The following is a 20,569-nucleotide window of genomic DNA, read 5'->3' on the forward strand; positions in this document are numbered from 1 at the left end:
GTTTTGTTTCTCTGTCATCATTGTAGTCTATACTGCTTCCCACCTCCAGCACACCCCCACCAGTGTCAAAGCCCAGTCTATGGCTCCCTTGGGGTAATCCCTGACTATTTCTAGGACTAAACTGGTATAATATACAAGGTCACCACCAAAGTCTTCAATCACTTGTGGCATCTTTCCTGATTGAACTCTCTATATACGGTGTTACCAGCCAAAATGGATGCCATGAATTTCCTTTCATGACTTTTACAGTTTCATACACTACAGTATTTAGAAAATGATGCCTGTAATAATAGGATCTTGTGTGTGTGTGTGCACTGGATAAGTCTTGTTTGTGTAGGAAGAACAAAACACTTTTAAGTGAGAAATTAAATTATTAATCGGGATGTGCATGTTCTCTCAGAGGGGACATGTAATAACTGGATAAATCTCATCTCACCAGGAGTGCATTGTACTGTATGTACCCTAACCTGCTGCTATGAACACCTTCACTGCCACCATCTGGGAAAAACATGGAAGGTAGTACGATTAACAAGCTTTTCAGAAGCTACAGTAAAATGACAGATAAAGGTTTAGAAGACGTTTACATCTTCCTATATATGTGTGTACATTTTGCTGTCTGAACTGATTTCTTACAGCAGGTGGAGACACTGGTCCATGGTACACAGGTTGCTATAAAGAGCTGGAGGATCTGCTACACTTCACATATTTACAAAGCTTTTTTTACACTGCAGCTCAGTTTTAATGCGTAGAGACACTAAGAAGACATCTGAATGGTTTTTGTATTCCTTTAAAACCCTAATGCCCCAATGTTTTAGATTGACTTAATTATGAAAATCATACATCATCATGAATATAACAACTGAACCCTGCCTCTTGCCGAGTGTGTGCTGAGTAGATAATGCACAGGATGAGCTGACACTTTGATGATGCTGCAGCAGAAAGAAGCTCTGAAATCAATATTTTTATATTAACAATGGATCAAAAGACTATGAGTAATATGAAAGTGGTCACTCATATGCACCTACAAAGAATTATCACTCAACTCTGCAGTTCCTCTCATAACTTTTTACAATCTTTCAGCTCATTGTTTCGGTTTCCCAGTTCACAACTTTACTGCGTTTCTTTCACTCTCACTGCTCAAACCCACTGTGGGTTATACCTGCCAAACACCAAACAGACAAAGTTAGTGACCAGCTAGTTAACATAGCAGAGCATTTTGCAGCTAAAAAGACATATATGTCCTTCAGGAGTTGATGGACCAAAACAGATTTGTACAGAGGGTAAATACTGGACTTACGTTAGTCAGGTGGAAATGCTAATGTTGCTATATGTGTGTCCGCTGGTTGTGTAAATAGGAAACTATTTGCTAATATCAAGTTACCTTTTTTAAGATGATAATATGATATGGTTGTGTTTACAGTTCATCTGTGCTGCCCCCAAGTGGCCAAAGAAACATGCTGTTGCACATTTAAAACACAGTTCTGGCACGAGGGTTGTAGATTTTTGTACACAAACAGGTGAACCATTCCACTCCTTGTCTGTTTTTTCCTTTCACATTGGGCTCATTGTAAAGAAGGATGTATTTACCTAGTTTACATGACAACTGAAAATAAAAGCCCAGCTAACCTAGAGTGCTTTCTCTCACTTTCTCACATAAAAAGACAGTTCTTCAGACACCCCATACATAGGACTGAGACACATTATTTACTGATTTACTGTACAAACTTTTTACTGAATATGTACGACCATATGTCAATGAAATACATAACTTTTAATACATCCCCTAACAGCAGGGACTGGCTCCACTTCATTGCACTCTGAGAGGAGGGAACGTTACAGGAGTTGGTAAGGCGCACACTGTGCTAGCAATGATTTAGCTTTCTGTCTTGTGATGATACAGAGAAATAAAATATGTCTGCCTCTCAAATGTCCAACACTGCTTCCTGTCCTCACAGTAATTTCACCTGCGGTCGACAGACTAAAAATCGCTTATTAGTGAAATCATTTCTGGTGCTCTTGTCAATTATGTGCATACAGCTCATGGGTAAAGAAGATAAAAGTTCAATGAGATGAGAAAACCACATAACTGATTGAATGGAGTCTAGGATCAAAATCAACTTGATTGTTAAGTACAACATTTAGTGAAATTTGTTTAAGCACTAGGAGCAGTGGGCAGCTGGCTCCAGATCTAAGCCAGTGCCTTGGTCAAATGCATTGACTGGAGAATAAACTTCACATACAGATATGCAAATCCACAGAGAAAGGCCCTTCCCCAGTCGGAAATTGAACCCAGGATCTTCTTGCTGTGAGGTGACAGTGCTAACCACTGGGCCACCGTGCTGCCATAGATTATATAGACATGATTGAAGAGCTAAAAGTAAAATGATTAACATGATAGAAAAAAAGCAGTTTGTCTTTAATAAGCCCTTCACCTCAGCAAAATTAAAACAGTTTACATAAAATCATCCAGCCACGTTTTTCACCAGTTTGGTTCTGGATTAAGAAGAAAAAAGTCCTCATTGAATAATTAATTGGCAGTTGAATGTGAATCTAGAATCTGGATACAACCCCAACCCTAAAATCAACTTTTTCCAATTTACATAAATGGGTCAGGCGCTTCCACCGTTGGGAGGATGGGAGACTCTGTGGTCTCTGAGGGCTAGCAGGCTTTTGAAGATCTGCAGTTTGAGGTTGGTTTGGTGGATGAGCAGGGCCTGTGTGCTGATGCTGTTCTGATTTGTGTTTCCAAAAGTGCTGAATCGTTGAGAAGTGTAACGATACCAGGGAAAATTTGCTTGCTTGAGATCTTCTGCTGCTAACAGGGATTCTAGAGATACCATTAAAGCCCAAAGAAAACCAATTAGTTCTTTGTTTCTAGCTATTGTTAATGTAAAATAAAAATTGTCAGCATATTCAAGTGTAGTGTTGTTTTTGTGTCCAAGGCTAGATTATAAACCAGCCCAAGGCAATTAGGAGACTGAAAAGTCCCAGGTTCACTTTGTGTCAGTGGTTTTTATCACACACTTAAGGTCCCCAGAGGAATAGCAATAACTCTGGGGATCCGCTGACTCTTCATTGAGCATCATCAGGTCAAAATGTTAATTTTTAAAGTACCTGCAACACTAATGAACACTCATCAGTCACAGATGTTCAGTGGTAAATATTAAAACTAAGATGGAGAACATGGTAAACATTATATATATTATACATAACATTTCCAGAATTTTTGCATGCTGGTTTTAGCATTTGGCTCAAAGCATCATTGTGCCAAAGCACAGCGTCACAGGGTCGCTAGTATGGCTGCAGACTCTTGTTTTTTGATAATTTGATTAATTGCATATCAAAGTACAATATCAAGTAAGGCGGCATTATTACCTCTCTCGTAGAGGAGCCCTGTTTCTAAATAAGATCTAAATCATATTGTGCACACAGTGGACACATAAATAAAGCTGTGTATAATCAAATTACCTCAACCTAACACACAGAAAACCTGGGGCCAGATACAGCACAGGAGCACTGGTTAGTGTCTGGGCAAATAATGAAGCTGCCGTCCGTTTATAATCTGCTGTGTGCTCTGTACTAAGCTTGGAGGTGACTGGGCTCAAATGGCCCTGGTGCCCCCTAATATGTTAATCCATGGTTGTGTCCTTATAACCTGGGAACTGATCAGCGGTCAAAGGATTCTTCTACATTTTAGACTGTAAGGATTCTCCATTTCCCCTATGGATATATTTATACCGTATGCTCAGTAGCAGTCAGCAATATATATATTTTTATATTACAGTCTGATTTGTCTTTTATGGGATGATATATATTTTTATCTTTCATATCAAAGATGGCTCTTTTTAATTGCCATCTGTCATGATGATGAGCACAACAAATACATCGCAGCCAGGGCCAGACTGACGCAGCAACAGAGAATAATGGTGAATGTTTGCTGTTTGGTGACATCTGCTGGTGAAAAACAATGTCTATTCTTTTAGTAGATTAATGCTTCTGCTGATGGGCTATAATCTGAAGATCACTATTACTACTATTACTACAACCACCAGCTGGGTATGGCACAACCTGTAAGGATTAGGGTAACGATTAGAAAGCACACAGAAAAGAGAAAATAAATATATCGCTCATATATTGTTCTATATAAAAAACAACACAGGATTAATAAGTATTTGCACAATTACAGTTACATAATGTTAGTGCAGTGTTAAGAGAGGTGTTTTTTTCTCAAGGAATATGATTTGCCATTTGTGTAAACATATTGGTTTATAAAGTCAGTGGCAGATTGAGAAATACAGGAAATTAAATGTCTGATTTACAACAAAATTAACTACAGTGTCCATGTTATCTTTTGTGTTTGCTGCTGATGTGATACAGTTGGACTAAACTAACTATAACTTATAAAGTACTAGTAGTCCCACATACAGCTGATAATACTTACTAAGATTTTAAATACAGGACATACTGTTACTTGAGTAAAGGAGCTGACTACTTCTTCCACCACTGCTTTATCCTGTCAGGACACGGTGGCAATACCTCTTTCTGATTGGCTGTCTCACATTTTAAGGGCCACATTGTGCCAAACGTCTGTTCATCTCGCTCCACCTGCGCACATCACAGACACACCTGCAGCTGATGCTGGACCCTGGCCTGCTGTTTGTCTCCATGTTTCACGCAATTGATGTAAGTCTCTTTATTGTTCGGTCGCTATTATTTGAACTGTGCTTGTTTAAGTCACTTTACTTTGACCAAAGTGATCTAACTATAGCATAGGTCAAATGACAGCGGCGACCTACTGACCACGGTGCCCATTCATTCTCTAGGGGACACATTCGGCACATTGCTTATTGTTATAAGAGGTGTTTTCTTCTCAAGGGATATGATAAATCATTTGTGCAAACATTTTTATTGGTTTAAAAAAACATTGTCAGATTGAGAAATAGAGAAAATTAAATGTTTAATATACAATAAAATGACTCTGGGTGGGTTCATGAACTGTTTTAGTTAGTTATCCTTTCGTGTTTCCTGTTGTTAACGACTTGTTTTTATGAACGTGAAATCCCACACACCGGTGATGTTTTCACATGCATAAACTCTCCGGAAATTCAGCAATTATATCGCCCTTGTCTAATATTTCTGTCTGTGTGGTTCGTCATTAAACGCAACGCAGCGTGATGCGGTCAGAGGAGAGAGAGGTGGACCAGGGCCAAGAGAGAGACCCATGGCCGAGCAACACAAAAAAATGCATTTTTAAATCAGGAGAGACTTTTAATATTTATATTTAGAATTTTAATATGTGCACAATGAATAAATGTGAATGAAGATATGTAGGCGAACTTAGGTACATTTCTAAAGGACTACAGACTGCTGAATAAACAGACTACAATTGTTTTGCATCTTAACTGTCCCACAGCCAACATACCCTGCAGCCAGCCATAATGGCTAATGCATTTATTTTGCCTGTAATGTGAACATGTGTACAAATATCAGTAGCCTAAACCTTTACAAATACCTAAATCTCAAACTGCCAGCATGGGGAGCCATTTCCAGCCCTCCACCCTGCCTCCCTCTGACATGATGTCAAAAATATAATATAATCCAGTGTGTGATTATTTAATTTTCAGTCATCATCAGTTTAAACTACCTCGTCATATATAATTGAAACCATTCATCCACTGTTCATAAGAGAGCAAGTTTTGGTTCTTCATTTGTTGTTTGTTAACAACAACAAATATACAGAATGATATAAAACGTCTAGAAACTGCTTTGTATGTGTTTTTTTTTTTTTTTTTTTTTTTTTTTTAAGTAGTCAGTGTTAACATACGTGACGGCACCTTTTAGTCTAAAGAGCTAAGCAACATGCACAAAGTAATCAATCTCCCCACATTAACATCCAGTGACCATATCTAGGACTTTGCTCTGTTCTTGCCAAGGACCAGCTCTTAAGTAATCTCCCCATGGAAACAAAATGAACACAAAGTTGAACAAGAGTTAAAGCCTTACGCAACAAAATGGATAGTAACCAATCCCATCCTGGCCGAAATGTTCCCAGTCTGCCCGTCAAGGACGCAGCTTGGTTGTGTGCAGAGCAATGTGCTGAGATTAACAGATTAAGGTCCATGATGATAAATGTCTGTTTACATGCATTATATGGATCACTGAGAAAGACAAGAATATAAATAGGAGCATATTTAAGGAAATTTACATTAAATTCAGTGTGTGTTGCCAAGTGGGACCCTATACGATGAGAAAAGCAATGGTCCTTATCCAGAGCCTTGAGGCACCCCACAGAAAAGGATATGAATGTCGTTTTGTTGAATACATGGGTGATTAAACAAAGTTTGATTTGTCTAACAAGTTGATTTTGTTTCACTCATCAATTTTCCATCTGTATACTGTGTTCCAGAGCTGCTAGCTTGACTTCATCAACTCAGATGTGTATTTTAAAGTGTCGTTTTTAAAATGTCTAATATCTGTAATGATGACTTTAACTTCTGCTGCAGAATTCTCTCATCTTTGGCTGAATGGAAAAGTGGAAGAACCTCAGACGGAAGTTTTTCTTCCTCTCCATTGGTATCTTCATCTTCGTGGTTGTGGTTGTCATTTTCCCCGGACCAGATGAGGCCATCCCAAACCCGATCCGAAACCTGCGTCGGGGTCCAAACTCTTGCCCCCTGGAGACATCTGACAAGACCATCACCCCCCTCAAGAATACCAAGCACTTGCTGGTGTCAGCCTACATGGACCAAAGGGTGAATGGTTTCGATATACGCATCATTAGTATATTCAGAAGAGACTCCATCCAACCCCTTCAGTGTCTTTTCTGCTGTGCAGGCCAGGTATCAAATACAACAACTCCAGCTAAAATTCATGAACACTCAGACAACTTTGGTTTTCCCTTTGCCACTACGGATGTCATGTGTCAAATTCCTCAAACCTGCAGGGCAACCCATGTCAGTCTTCTGTCTCAGCTAGATAGTGTGGAGGTATCTTCACAGATTTGGCTCCCCATAAGAAACCAGAAGACCAAAGGAAAGGAAGAGGAGCTGCAGTATGACTTTACAGTCTGCATCTCCAACCTGTTTGAATTCAACAATGCACTTCAGTATGCACAGACCCTGGAGATGTACAGGTCAGCACGCTACACAACACATACAGAATACAGACGGTAGACAGAACAACACCACCACCACCACGAAGAATGGCCTCAAATGAGCATTACAGTTCTCAAAGGTACTATATTATGGTAGGGCTTCTAGACAGCATTACACTGTAAGGTGATGCAGTTATTATTCTTACTCAGTGTGGGTGCAAAAGTCTTAACTACATTAGCCATGCTAATGCCTAAGGAGTAAATAACAAGGGTTAGTCGGTCGGCTAGTCCACCATTTTTGGTCCAGACTGAAGGTTGATAGCGCTTCAGCTTAGTTTCCTAAAGTCTCCACTGGTTGCCTAGCAACTTCATGGTAACAAGACACCAGGAAGTCACTGCTATCTCCCAAACCCACATCAGTATGTTGGCATTCCATTATTTACATATAGCTAAGAGCACTGCTGTACCTTGGGAGAGCCATTCGTGTGGCTGTAGTCTTTTTTAGTGTTTCTTGAATCAACATGACTTTGTTTTGTGAACCACCTAACTACAGATTGCTGGGTGTGGGCAGAGTGGTGATCTATAACACCAGCTGTGGCCCAGATCTCGACCGCCTGTTGCAGAGCTACAGCAAGGAGGGCTTCGTGGAGATGGTTTCTTGGCCCATCACCCAGTATATGAACCCCTCTCGTGGCTGGCTCTTCTCGATGTATGGAGGGGATATTCACTATTTTGGCCAGTTAGCCACACTTAATGAGTGCATTTACAGATCCATGGACCGGTCCCGCTATGTTCTGTTGCATGACATCGATGAGATTATAATGCCATACCAACACAACAGCCTAAAACCTCTCATGGACATACTCCAACAGCAGCACCCGAAAGTAGGGTACTCTGTGTGCTTTTCAGTCATATAATATTAATATCCATACTGATCATATTTGGTATTTACTGTATTTTCTTTCTGTCCTCCCAACTTAAAATGCATCCATCAAACTACTGCATCCACATTCTGCAGGTTGGGGTGTTTTTCATTGAAAAACATATCTATCCCAAGAAACCCTTTGAGGAAAGTAAAAGTGGTCTCCTGCCTAAATGGAGAGGGGTACCAAGCTTTAATATTCTTGAGCGCATCTATAAGTGGGTGCCTGACGGGAAGGCAGAGTACAAGCTGATTGTTCAGCCAAGGTAAACTGATATTTTTTTTTTTTTTTTTTTTTTCCTCTCCCCCATATGGTGCTTTAAAACTATAGTATAATAGGTCTCAGCAGCAACATTCAGATAATGATCTGTGAGTGACCGTGTGTGCTTCACAGGATGGTGGAGCAGACTTCGGTGCATTTAGTGCTTGAGAAGTTTGGAGAGGAGTTCAAGATTCCACCCGAGTTGTGTCATATTATTCACGCTCCACTGAGCACCCATACTGTTCAGCCACTGGAGAAGATCCAATTGGACACCCGTCTGTGGGATTTCAATGACAAGCTGATCCCAAATGTGAAAAACGTGCTGAGGAGAGCTGGGCTGTTGCGCTCAGAGAGTAAGACCTGATGGATGGGATGGAGAAACACAAAGAGGGATGAAGAACACTGCATTGCACGTATGTATTTATCAATTATCTCTGCAATATTTTTAGCCATGCTAGCAGCTTAGTTCTACAGATTGCAATGGTCCAGACTGAAATATCTCAGGCTATTGCGTAGATTGCCATGGCATTTGGTGCAGACATTCATGGTCCCAAGGATGAATTCTGCTGACTGTTGTTCTAGTGCTATCAAGTCAAAATTGTAATTTGATTTCAACATCACTTCACTTTGGTCTATAAATTAATAGTTAGAAAAACTACATCAAAGTGCTGACATTTAGCACAAAGCTTTTCTGTTCCTAACTACACCCTGACAGAGCCCCTAGCATAGCTGTAAACTCTCGTCTTGTGTCATTTTTAGCAAGTAAAGTTCAAGCAGACGACATTGTTGGAATCTCAGGTTTTTTCTGTCACACAGAGAGATAATATTGTTGAAATGATCTAAACCTACTGTAAACTGTTTTGTCTCTCTATCATTGCAGTCAGTGCTGCTTCACTCCTCCAACACTCCACCACCATTGTCAAGGCCCTTGTGGATCTCTGTCTGGCTCCTATTTGGTATATTTGCTATAAATGTGTAGAATGGACAGGATTGATTAAGGTTGAAATAAATTGAAATAATGTGTCTACCCTGAGTGAGAATTCTTCTCAGTAATATATATTTAAGAATTAGTGGCATCACATCTTGTATTGACAAGATACACCTGGCAGAAATAGAGGGGAGAAGGAAAACCTGGATAAATCTCACCTCAGTGGATGTGTACTGTGTATATACACCAATCAGCCATAACATTATGATCACCGACTGAAGTGAATATCATGGCACCTGTCAGTGGGTAGGATATATTGGGCAGCAGGTAAACATTTTGTCCTTAAAGTTGAAGCAGGAAAAATGGAGAGCGTTAGGATTTGAGTGACTTTGACAAGGGCCAAATTGTGATGGCTAGAAGGTCAGCATCTCCAAAACTGCAGCTCTTGTGGGGTGTTCCCGGTCTGCAGAGGTCAGTACCTCTCAAAAGTGGTGAACCGGAGACAGGATCATGTGTTCGTTAATGCACATGGGGAGCGAAGGCTGGCCCGTGTGGTCCGATCCAACAGACAAGCTACTGCTCAAACTGCTGAAAAAGTTAATGCTGGTTCTGATGGAGAGGTGTCACACACAGTTTGTTCGCAGTTTGTTTTGCGTATGGGGCTGTATAACCAGGGTGCCCAGGTGGTGATCAGTGTATATGTACCTTAGCCTATTGCCTAGAGCCTAATGAACCCCATCAGTGCCACCATATTGAAGGAATACGTGTTCTGTGACATGTAGACTCACAAGCTTTTACGGAACTAAAACATAATAAAATGTGGGGACAAGTTTAAAAGATGTTCACATTATCACAGGACAAAGTGGTGTTTAAATCTTTCAAAAGGGTTAGAGGATCTGCTATGATTCACAAAGCTACTTTCATACTGCAGTTCACTTTTAATAACCTGCCCAGACACTAATGAGACAGCTGAATGGCTTTTTGGGTACTTTAAAACCCTAACGCATAATTTCTTTGCACGTGTCCATGTTACAGATAGGTAGGATATTCCCAGTGCTCCACCTGGTGAGTGGCTAGCTTTTCAGCAGTGGTCCTCTTACACTTCAGGATTTGTAGTATTTGTATTTAATATTCAGTTATGAGAAGTTACTATGATTAAATCTATGTGGTACCCAAAATCCATTGGTTTACATTATGGATAATGCCTTTTGACTTACTGGGCAAAAAAGCAAGAAGTGTACTAAATCCTGGAGAAAATTTACTAGATATTCCCACAAGAGCCGTCTCAAAAGAGCTTCTAATTAGGGATGCATGAAAATTATTGGAGCAGATAAATTATTGGCTGATAATGAGAAATTTATATTATAAATTATTCCAATAATTAAATTACAACTGATAAATTATTGGTCCATAATAACCATTTATTTTGAATTCTTATGCAAAATGTTTGATTGGCTTCATGCACCATGAAAGCCAAAGTATGTTTGTGAAGTTTGTGTGTCAGTTAGATCAGAACAATGGAATTTTAAATCATCCATTTTTGCTCACTGTCTTTTTGTTATGAACTGTATCGGCCATGAGAAGCGAGTAATTCTTGGTTATCATATCGGATGAAAAAGAAATCCATAACATGCATCCCTACTTCTAATAACCTTAAGGGTGGGTTATCATGTATGACATGCAGCACAGTGTGTTTGGACTACTTGATTAGTTTAATTTGCTGTGATTGGCTATTTGTACAGTATAATAAAGTTTTTTGGACTTGAGTTGAAAGTTTTGGGGTACTTTAGTTAGTATTACTATTTCAGGCTGCAGCAGAGGCATTTCCAGACTTCTTTCACTGGTGTTCTTTGACTGTTTATGGACCCCCATCTACAGGAATATACAAATACACTAGGCGAAAATGTATACCACATGCAAAAAAACTGCATGGTTTTTGCCACAAAACTGCATGGGATTAGCATAAAGTTGGCCATGCCAGTTTAGCTTTACTTTGGAGCGTTATTTAGCTCCCTTCCTGTCCTGACATGCTAGTATGGCATGGTTGGTACCAATGGGGGCGTTAAGTCATCTACTTAATTACAATATCAGTATCTTCACTCTAGTTAAAACACAGAGCCTGACTCTGAAAGTGTGGGGTCGAAGACGTAAGGATAACGGGGTGGCACTTGGGGTGGCTAGTCAAGCTCCCCATCCCCTCTGGAAACATGTCAGGTGCTACAGTATTGTTCTTCTCAATCTTATCTTTTATCTGACAGGCTAATTGGGTCACTTTGCAAAAATAAGATTATACCCCCACCCACCCCTTAATTAATCTCTGGTTTGGTTTGTTTGGGGCAGCTCCAACACACCAACACATATACACAGGATTCCTACAGAATAGACTGCCCTGCACTGTCTATAAGACACACACCCCTCATCATAAATGCTAACCCTTGTTTTTTTTTTTTATCTCCCCCTAGCAATTGCCAGTGCTGTTGTATTGTAATAAATGTATTTTTTTTTGTGATTTGTTTATCTACCAATGAACCAAGCTATGTGTAAAAACTTACTTGGCAATAAACCCGATTCTGATTCTGATTCATGTCAAAAAGGAATTTTGGGAGCTCAGCTAGGCAGGGGAGTAAAAACCAAAACTGACCACACTATTCAAATGCACACAAAACCATCTATAGATGCACCACACACCTAATCACAGCAAATCACTACACATTAATGCAAAATAGAGAAAACCCATCACACACTGGAGCCACACGTCCTCAATTTAAAATGTATACTAAAGTTAAATCTTATGTCTTGATGTTGGTAAGGCGAAGAATAATGCAACTCTAGTAACAATTCTGTTTTGAAATTGTAAGGAGCAGAAAGTACAGATATTTATGTAAAAATGTAGGGGGTAAAAGTGAACAATCAAAAAAGAAATACTCAACATAGTATAAGTATTTGTACTTTGTTACTTACCACCTCTGGTCGCCCAATGTACATAAGGTCTGTCTCATCTCATGGTTGCATCAGCCATCAGACTAATGCCACAGCACCCAGTAATATTTTAATTGCACATGTACAGTTTAGTTTTTTATTTAATACACTGCTCAAAATATTTTGCACACCATTTTATTGCATATTGTATACAGTGTATATATTATTCATTATAGTCTTATATTTTCTATTATATTTTATTGTATTCTTATTTTGTGATTCTTTATTGTACTTTTAGACTTCTGTACTTTTTGAACTGCATTCCCCTATGCTGCTGTGTCTGATTTTAAATTTCCCTCAAGGGCGGATCAATAAAGGATCATCTTATCTCACCTTATCTCACCTTATCTCACACAAAGCACTGTCACCACTACTGACGGTCTTTCAGAAAACTGCACCGTGCATGCGTGGCTCCACCCTAGGATGCAACAACCACTCAGCACTGAGTTGAGACATGACTGAGGGGAAACCGCAGACAGAGACTGTGAGCGCATTCACTCTCTTCCTCCAATCTTTCGCCACCGGCTCTAACATCAGGAAGAGAACACGCACAGTCTTTCAGTAAGTTATACGATTTATTATTCATGCTTAGACCAGCAATACACCAACACGCAATACAAGCATCTCTGTGCTCAAAGCATGGACCGCATCCGCATTTTGATGTTTTTGTTTTTGTGGGGTTTTTTTTAACGGTTCTGAAACGATCCAGACGCAGCTGATAAGAAGGTTTCACGACTTCATGATCAGTTTTCTCATTTCCCTGAAATAAATGTTTAAAACTTTGTGGATAGGCAAAGTTAGGACAATTATTAACTATATTATTCTAAGTTAAGGTGTTCACACCAGGTATATGCAAATTACATGAATGGGTATAAGTTTTATTATACATACAGTAAATATAAAAATGTGTCCTGGTTGTGTTTGATTTAAAACCCCCATGAGATAAGACATAAGAACCGGTAATTCGTCCTTACTGTTACTCTTTACTCAATACTGCAAAAATGTTGGGGGTCAGGTTTTTCCACAGGAGTGTAGAAGGGAAGGGCACTGCACATTTGTTTTCTTAGCAACCTCAATGACCAGAACAGTTTATAGAATGATGTATGTGCCGAATTTGACACTAGAAAGATTTTTTTCACACTCATCTTCTGGCACATACACTGAGAATGGACTTTAACGTGACGAATGAATAAACACATTTTGTATATTCATATATTTTCAATGCGGTAGAATGAGTAAGTCCCTTTTTAAGGATTTTAACATGTTACGCAGACTATTCTCTTAGTACATGTCAACACATTTTTGGCTTTTCCCGTGTCATTTCATGTCATTTAGTCTCTGCTGACTTATATTGTGCAGAGACAGGGTGTCATTTTACATGCAAATGAGAGAGAGACGTAAGAGAAAGAAAAAATGTAAGGTGATTTAGTATAGAGAGCCACAAAGTTCACGCTTAAGGTTGATGGACCTGTCAAACATTAAGCTTTCTTATTATCGCAATAATCCCTGTACTAAGAAAAGGTCGTGTTTGCTTTGTTCCGCCTCAGGTTAGGAATCAATGTCGTCTGTGGCTGGATGGCAAAAGAATTAACAAGGAAGTTCTTCTTCCTCTTCGCTGCTACCTTGGTCTTCCTCATCTTCATCACTGTGAGAACGCCTAGGATATACAGGTCCATCCCAAAGCCGCGATGGGCTGCAAAGATTTGCCCCTTCTGCATCTCTGAGGAGACCATCACCCCCCTCAACAATACTAAACACTTACTAATATCAGCCTTCATGGACCAGAGAGTGAATGGCTTTGATATACGCATCATTGGGTTATTTAGGAGAGACTCCATCCAACCTCTTTACTGTCTTTTCTGCTGTGAGGGCCACTTATCAACTACAACTCCAACAAATATTTTACAACACTCAGACAACTTTGGTTTTCCCTTTGTCACTACGGATGTCATGTGTCAGATTCCTCAAGACTGCACTCCCTCACATGTTACTCTTCTGACTCAGACTGAGCCAGACAGGCAGAGGATATTTAACCAAACTTGGCTTCCCATAAGAAACAAAAAGAGTGAGGGGAACGAGGGGGGAAAGTTGCAGTTTAACTTCACAGTCTGCATCTCCAACCTGTTTGGAGACTACAACAACGTGCTTCAGTATGCACAGACCCTGGAGATGTACAGGTCAGTACAGCAACAACACCAGAAACCACAATGTCAAAAATGTCAAATAAATGTCCCACTGACACTGTGTGCAAAAAACTGCATTTTTGGATGTAAATGTGCTTCCAATAACATGGCATCCTAAACATATGTAACAGGCATTGTAAAAGAAGTGACTACAATGATGTGCTAGTAGTGTGCACACATGCTGTAGATGTAGACCACAAATTTACAAGGCAAATATAGTAGATAGGCATCAGTTAGCTAAGCATTGTACAAACACTGGAAACAGGGGGAACCATCTAGCCTGGCTCTGTTTTAAAAGTTACTAATCCGCCTAAAAGCACCTCTACAGCACACTAATTTACACGTTACATCAGACTCATTTCATCCATATCAAAATCAATAACCCTCAATGAAATCACAAAGTGACTCTAGCTTTGTGTTTAGCGTGCAGAAATGAGCGTGGAATCAATCTTCTGATCTAACTACTGGCAAGAAAGCAAATTCCAAAATGTCAGGCAGTTCCTTAAACAATTACAAGCTTCAAAAGGCACTATATTCAGGGCCACAACAGATATTTCTGTTTACTAGATGTGAATTCATTTATGCATTTATATGTGGAGGTTGTGGTGGTGTGCAGCACCATGGTGTATGGAAATATTGTTGTATGTGTGCTGGAAGTTAGGCATGACATAGCATCTGTCTGTCTACCAACTAAACTTGGTAGACTTTTTTGGTGAAGTCAGGCCACATCTCATCAACCACTGCAGCATTGAACATGCTTTTAGTTATTTGTTTAAAAGAGATACACTCCCAGTTTTGCCTGATATCTATCAGTGATACATTTTTAACCGTTGCCTTACATTGCTACAGAATGCTGGGTGTGGACAGAGTGGTGATCTATAACACCAGCTGCGGCCCAGACCTCAACCGCCTGTTGCAGAGCTACGTCCAGGAGGGCTTCGTGGAGATGGTTCCTTGGCCCATCGACAAGCATCTGAATCCATCAAGTGGCTGGCTCTTCTCCAAGTATGGGGGGGACGTGCACTATTTTGGCCAGCTGACCACTCTCAATGAGTGCATTTACAGATCCATGGACCGGTCCCGCTACGTCCTGCTGAACGACATAGATGAGATTATAATGCCATACCAACACAACAACTTGATGTCTCTGATGAACATGCTCCAACAGCAGCATCCAAAGGTAGGGTCATTTTGTGTGTGAATTTTCAGAATAACACAACATTTTACACAAATTATTTATATATACACTATTAATTATTTATTAAACTCTTTATATATTTTCTTTCCAACATCCATGCTGCACCCATTGAACCATTTTGCAGACGGGGGTGTTCCTCATTGAGAACCACATCTTTCCCAAGAAACCCTTTGAGGAAAGTAAAAGGGGGCCCCTGCCTCGATGGAGAGGGGTGTCTGGCTTTAATATCCTGGAGCACATCTACAGGGAGGAGCCTGACAGAAAGATATACCACCCCCACAAGTTGATCATTCAACCAAAGTAGGTTCACTTCTCGGACTATTAGTGAAGAATGCCTTTTCCTCAAGGCTCACACACTCATAATGTGGATGAATACGGTACATGGATTACAGATATTTTGAGTTTCATGTGTGAATGTTTATGTGTATCACAGGTCGGTGGAGCAGACCTCAGTACATGAAGTGCTCAAGATGTTTGGACAAATGTTCAAGGTTCCACCGGACATCTGTCGGATCATTCATAGCCCAATCAGTACCCCGACACAACGGCCAGTGGAGCAGCTCCACGTGGACACCCGACTGTGGGACTTTAAAGACCAACTGTTGCCCGCTGTCACCAAGGTGCTGGGGAGAGTGGGGCTGCTGAGCTCAGAACCGTTCAAAGTGTGATGGCTAGGGTCGTCGCAATCTTGGCAGCAGGTTTGGGTATCACAACACGGTGCCAATATGGTTCTATACGACTGGTATCTACCAGACTGAATCACAATGCAGATGTCGGTGCCTCATTTCGTTACCTGAGCTGTCATTAATCTATGGTGTGGATGTTACAGGCAACGGAGGCATCAACACACGTCATATTGCTAGTTACAGATACCACAACTCTCTCTCTACTTGGCTCTGGCAGCAGGTAACCTACTGTTAGCCAGTAGCTACCTTGAACACATTAAAATGCCAAACTAAACGGTCTTGAGTGTAGCTGATTGGATGCATAGTTATGAATAGTATATGCTACGTGACTTTCCATTAATTTATGTTGTCTCTTGATGATGACTACAGCAGCAAATATGATCATATTTCTGCTGAAGAATTGCTGAAATTTGAAGCTGGGGTTATTTAAGCCCAGTGTCGACCAGAGATTCAAGACGAGATAAAACAGGTTTTGGAACATTGAAGGTAAAAGAGTTGCAGCAGGGTGAACTGGTAGTCTCAGCTCAACTCAAGCTGGCTGATGGCATGTACAACTCAGCTTGTCAAATCTTTAGTGGCTGGTTTTAGAATGTAATGCACGTCACCTGTTTCAACAGCCAATCGGATTTTTGCCAAGTCAGCTGGTTAATTCGGTTAAAAACTGCCAGCTGGCCGAAACGGCAGATATTTGGAGGGAGGAAAGAGGGGATCACCTCATCAATTAGTTTTACACAAACCTTAAAATTTACCAAATTCTCAACCCTCTCATATTATTTTTTCATTGTTTCATCAAAAAAATGCAACTGTAGCAAATCACTATTCTCATTTTATGTTTTAGGACACTACAAATGATATCCAGCTACAAAAAAAGTTTGAAAATCTAGCAGTTAGATAGTTAGTACAGAGCTTCGTTGCTATTGAGAAGATGCACTGTCTTGTCCTACTGGTGTAAACTGGCAGGGTTTCAGTGTTGCACCAGCAAGCCACAAGTAGTTTCAACTTCAATCTTTGGTCTGAACTGGGCATTAGTGCTAAATCACTTAATTTGTTAAGTTGTTTTATTTTGTTTGTATTTATATATTAAAGTATACTTTACACTGTGGACATTTTAACATGAGGCCTTATGGATATTGACTCACTTCTGTATCCAGTCTCAAGTGGTCATCCGAGGCACTGCAGTTTTTGTTACTTCTATGCTGGCTTCATGTGCCAGCCACAGAGCTCGCTGCTTGGAGAAAATCAGACTTATTCTGCACCTCCTCTTGGTTCTGTTTTTGGTACACAAATGTATCCTGTGAAAGGAAGACTTTGGCTTAATTACAGGTCATTTGAAAGAGACGAAAAACCCAGCAGAAAGTCCTGCAACATGTGATGAATTTCAAATACTTCCAGCAATAACAGCAAATTGTACAAAGTGCGAGCAAACACATCCTGGTTCCACACAGAGCTCATTATGTTCAATGCCACAGCAAGTGGCACGATAACAGTGGCTTTAATGGTCCATTTGAAGACTCCTTAGTATATGAAGAACTGTGATGTATAAGTGTGACTGTATACTGCCTCTGCTTCTATGCTGCTTTTATATTTCACACCAGCAGACCAAAAAATCATATGGAATTACATATTTCAGGTTTTAATCATTTACTGCAACAATACACAAGTTTGACAGTGTGGCTCTGCTCATATGATGCTCTGTAACAGCTGGTGGCTTCATTCTGTGGGTGAACTTAGTAGAAGAAACTTCATAGCACAAGTCATCCTACAGTATCTCTATTGGTCATGTAAAACTCACCTTACCATCTCATTACGACTGACTGATTTGCCAAACATAAGGCATTTATTTTATTATTCTCTGTTTAATACTTAATCACCTGTTAAAACACAACAAAGTTTTTTTAATGGTAAATAATAAAAAAAAAAATTTCCTGAGGCTAGCAACCACTGCTTTAGATCATAGCTTGACCCAGTCTCTCATAAAACATTTGCATATGAGTAAATACTTTGTGTATATGGGAGGTTGTTACAGTGGTGGTTAAATGCGTGAAAGCATGCAGCAGGGAAGCAGTGACGGTGCAGAGCTTTGCATTGATGTGTGCAGAATGAAGATATTCTGGTCTGCTGTGAAAACTTTGCACTGTTTTAGAGAGAGTGTGTGTGTGTGTGCGCGCGCGCGCATGCGTGTGCGTGTGCATACTTCCTTTGCCTATAACAGCGAATCATACTAGGTGCGTGTGAGCACATATGAAGAACTGTAATGTAGAAGTGTGACTGTATACTGCCTCTGCTTCTGTGTTTTTTTTATATCCACACTGATCATTTCACACTCAAAAATCATATAGAATTACATATTTCAGGTTTTAATAATTTACCGCAATAATACACAAGTTTGGCAGTGTGGCTCTGCTCATGATGCTCTGGAACAGCTTGTGGCTTCAGTCTGTGGGTTGTGAAAAGTTGTGACCTAAAACCTATATTTGGATGAACAATAAAATGAGAGGAAATATTTGACCTTTAGTATTCATTAAACTGTCAGAATCAACCAAGAAAGTCTTACCAGATTGTCCCATTTACCGTACACCGTTGGCTTTCATGACAGGATTATAATAGGTGTGGTCAATAACAAATGTCAACTTTAGGGTAGCTCTTAAATTTTTATGCACATAGACTTCTTGAATTAAGAATTAAAATTTTAATATGACTTTATAGGATACAGTCCAGTATTGGTTCAAAGGCTAATAATTATCAGGGATTTTATTTTAAGTTAAACTGGGATGAGACTCATGATATTAGTAGCTTACCTCATCTTACCCAACTTTGTTCAGATTTTGAATCTGTTTTTATTGATAAATGCTTTGTGCATTGTAGCTACTGACAACTGTTATAACCTCAAAGGAAGAGTGTGAAATTATGGGTAATGTGTTTATTCGCTTTCTTGCGTGTTAGATAAGAAGACTGTTACCACTTTCATGTATGTACGGTAAATGTGAAGTTACAGCCAGCAGCTGCTTAGCTTAGCATAAAAACTGGAAACGGGGGGGAAAAGAGCCAGCCTGTCTCTCTCCAAATCAGCCTACCAACAGGTCTAAAGTTCACTAATTGTAATATCTTGTTTGTGTGTAAAAGCAGATAGTCGTTTCCAGGAAGTAACTGCATCCTGTCAAGAAACAATCTGATGTTACACTATATTGTGTATATCTAGATTCTGATGATCTGCTGATGACTGCATCCAGTTCAAACTGACATCCCCGGCCTGACCATGGTGCTCTGGACGTTCGGCAATCCTATAACTCACAGGACCCTGTGGTCTCTAAACGCTTGTACTGTATCACTGAACATGATTTTAGTTATTTATTTGCTTAAAAGGGATACACTTTTAGATAAGTAGCTCTTGCTTCTGCGTGGTTTGAATTCTCTTAATGTAAGTCGGTTTTCATCTGCCTGTAATGTACATGGAAAAAATAAATGTAATTTAGAGATTATATATTGTTTTCCCTTTTTTTTTTGTCATTCTAGCTGCATGGCTCTGTGGATGGCAATGGATGAGTAAAATATCCCAACAAGTACAGGATGAGTTGCAATAAAACTTTGAGTTTTCTTCCAGCACCACCAGCAGGTCAAAGTTTTCATCTCTCTTGTGAAACAACTCAAATTTTGTTCAGAAATTCACGCTTAAAACATTTATCCTAGCCCCTCCGCCCCACCTTTCCATCATCAGGTCCTCCGTGTAGTACTTTTTTTAAATTTAAGGCTATTTAGCAAGTGTTAGCATGTGACATTAGCATTTAGTTCAAAGCACTGCTGTGGTTAAAAAAATAACCTCATAGAACAACTAGCTTTCCTGTTTACCTGAATGGTGAAGTGTGCTTTTGGTAAGGCCACCCAGATGTTTCAGTATGACTAACATTAAAAATATTGCTCACACGGCAGGTTTAGCCAACAGATGATCGAATGGAACCAGGGCCTACCTGATTATTATGTGGCTGACCAATAGTGTTAGACGGTGTGTTTAGTCTTTACCAATATTATAAGCATCCCATACTTGTATTTATGGTGTTCTGGTAATAATGTAATTAGATGTCACTTGTTTTCAGTGCTTTTTGACACATCAGCACAAACCTTTTGTAGCTGCCTGAGGAAAACCTACTCAATCATCCGCTCACATATTTATCAAATTAAATTATCTCAGTTTAATTCATTCAAGGGCACCACCTATTTTATGTGTTTTATACTGACCCATTTGGGAAGACCTTTCCCACTGGTTATTGTGGATGAGAGGTGACTTTCACCAGGCTCACAGATTCCATAAAGACCAAGGCAA

At 39.8% G+C, this 20,569-nt stretch overlaps 2 protein-coding genes across 2 annotated transcripts; both read left to right on the top strand.

Annotated features, from left to right (window-relative positions):
• Positions 1-6,614: 6,614 nt before the first annotated feature.
• LOC127361527 (uncharacterized) lies at positions 6,615-9,310 on the top strand (the record flags this gene model as incomplete). Its single annotated transcript, XM_051396220.1, has 5 exons — positions 6,615-7,132; positions 7,647-7,977; positions 8,112-8,281; positions 8,410-8,690; positions 9,158-9,310. Coding segments are annotated over 4 exons (1,251 nt in total), but the record flags the coding sequence as incomplete, so codon positions are not given.
• Positions 9,311-12,641: 3,331 nt separating this feature from the next.
• On the top strand, positions 12,642-19,730 carry LOC127353537 (uncharacterized). Its single transcript, XM_051382824.1, has 5 exons — positions 12,642-12,745; positions 13,732-14,361; positions 15,217-15,547; positions 15,690-15,865; positions 15,999-19,730. Exons 2-5 carry the CDS (start codon positions 13,760-13,762, stop codon positions 16,231-16,233), a joined length of 1,344 nt encoding a protein of 447 aa, XP_051238784.1. The 5' UTR covers positions 12,642-12,745; positions 13,732-13,759; the 3' UTR covers positions 16,234-19,730.
• The last annotated feature ends 839 nt before the right edge of the window (positions 19,731-20,569 follow it).

Source organism: Dicentrarchus labrax, unplaced genomic scaffold, assembly GCF_905237075.1.
Source record: "Dicentrarchus labrax unplaced genomic scaffold, dlabrax2021, whole genome shotgun sequence".
In the NCBI taxonomy this organism is placed as follows: domain Eukaryota; kingdom Metazoa; phylum Chordata; class Actinopteri; family Moronidae; genus Dicentrarchus; species Dicentrarchus labrax.

Excerpts from the sequence above, each read along its gene's own strand:
- LOC127353537 (XM_051382824.1), top strand. The coding sequence starts at position 13,760 with ATGGCAAAAGAATTAACAAGGAAGTTCTTCTTCCTCTTCGCTGCTACC. Across the intron at positions 14,362-15,216 it reads CAGACCCTGGAGATGTACAG|AATGCTGGGTGTGGACAGAG; the intron begins GTCAGTACAGCA and ends ACATTGCTACAG. Across the intron at positions 15,548-15,689 it reads TCCAACAGCAGCATCCAAAG|ACGGGGGTGTTCCTCATTGA; the intron begins GTAGGGTCATTT and ends ACCATTTTGCAG.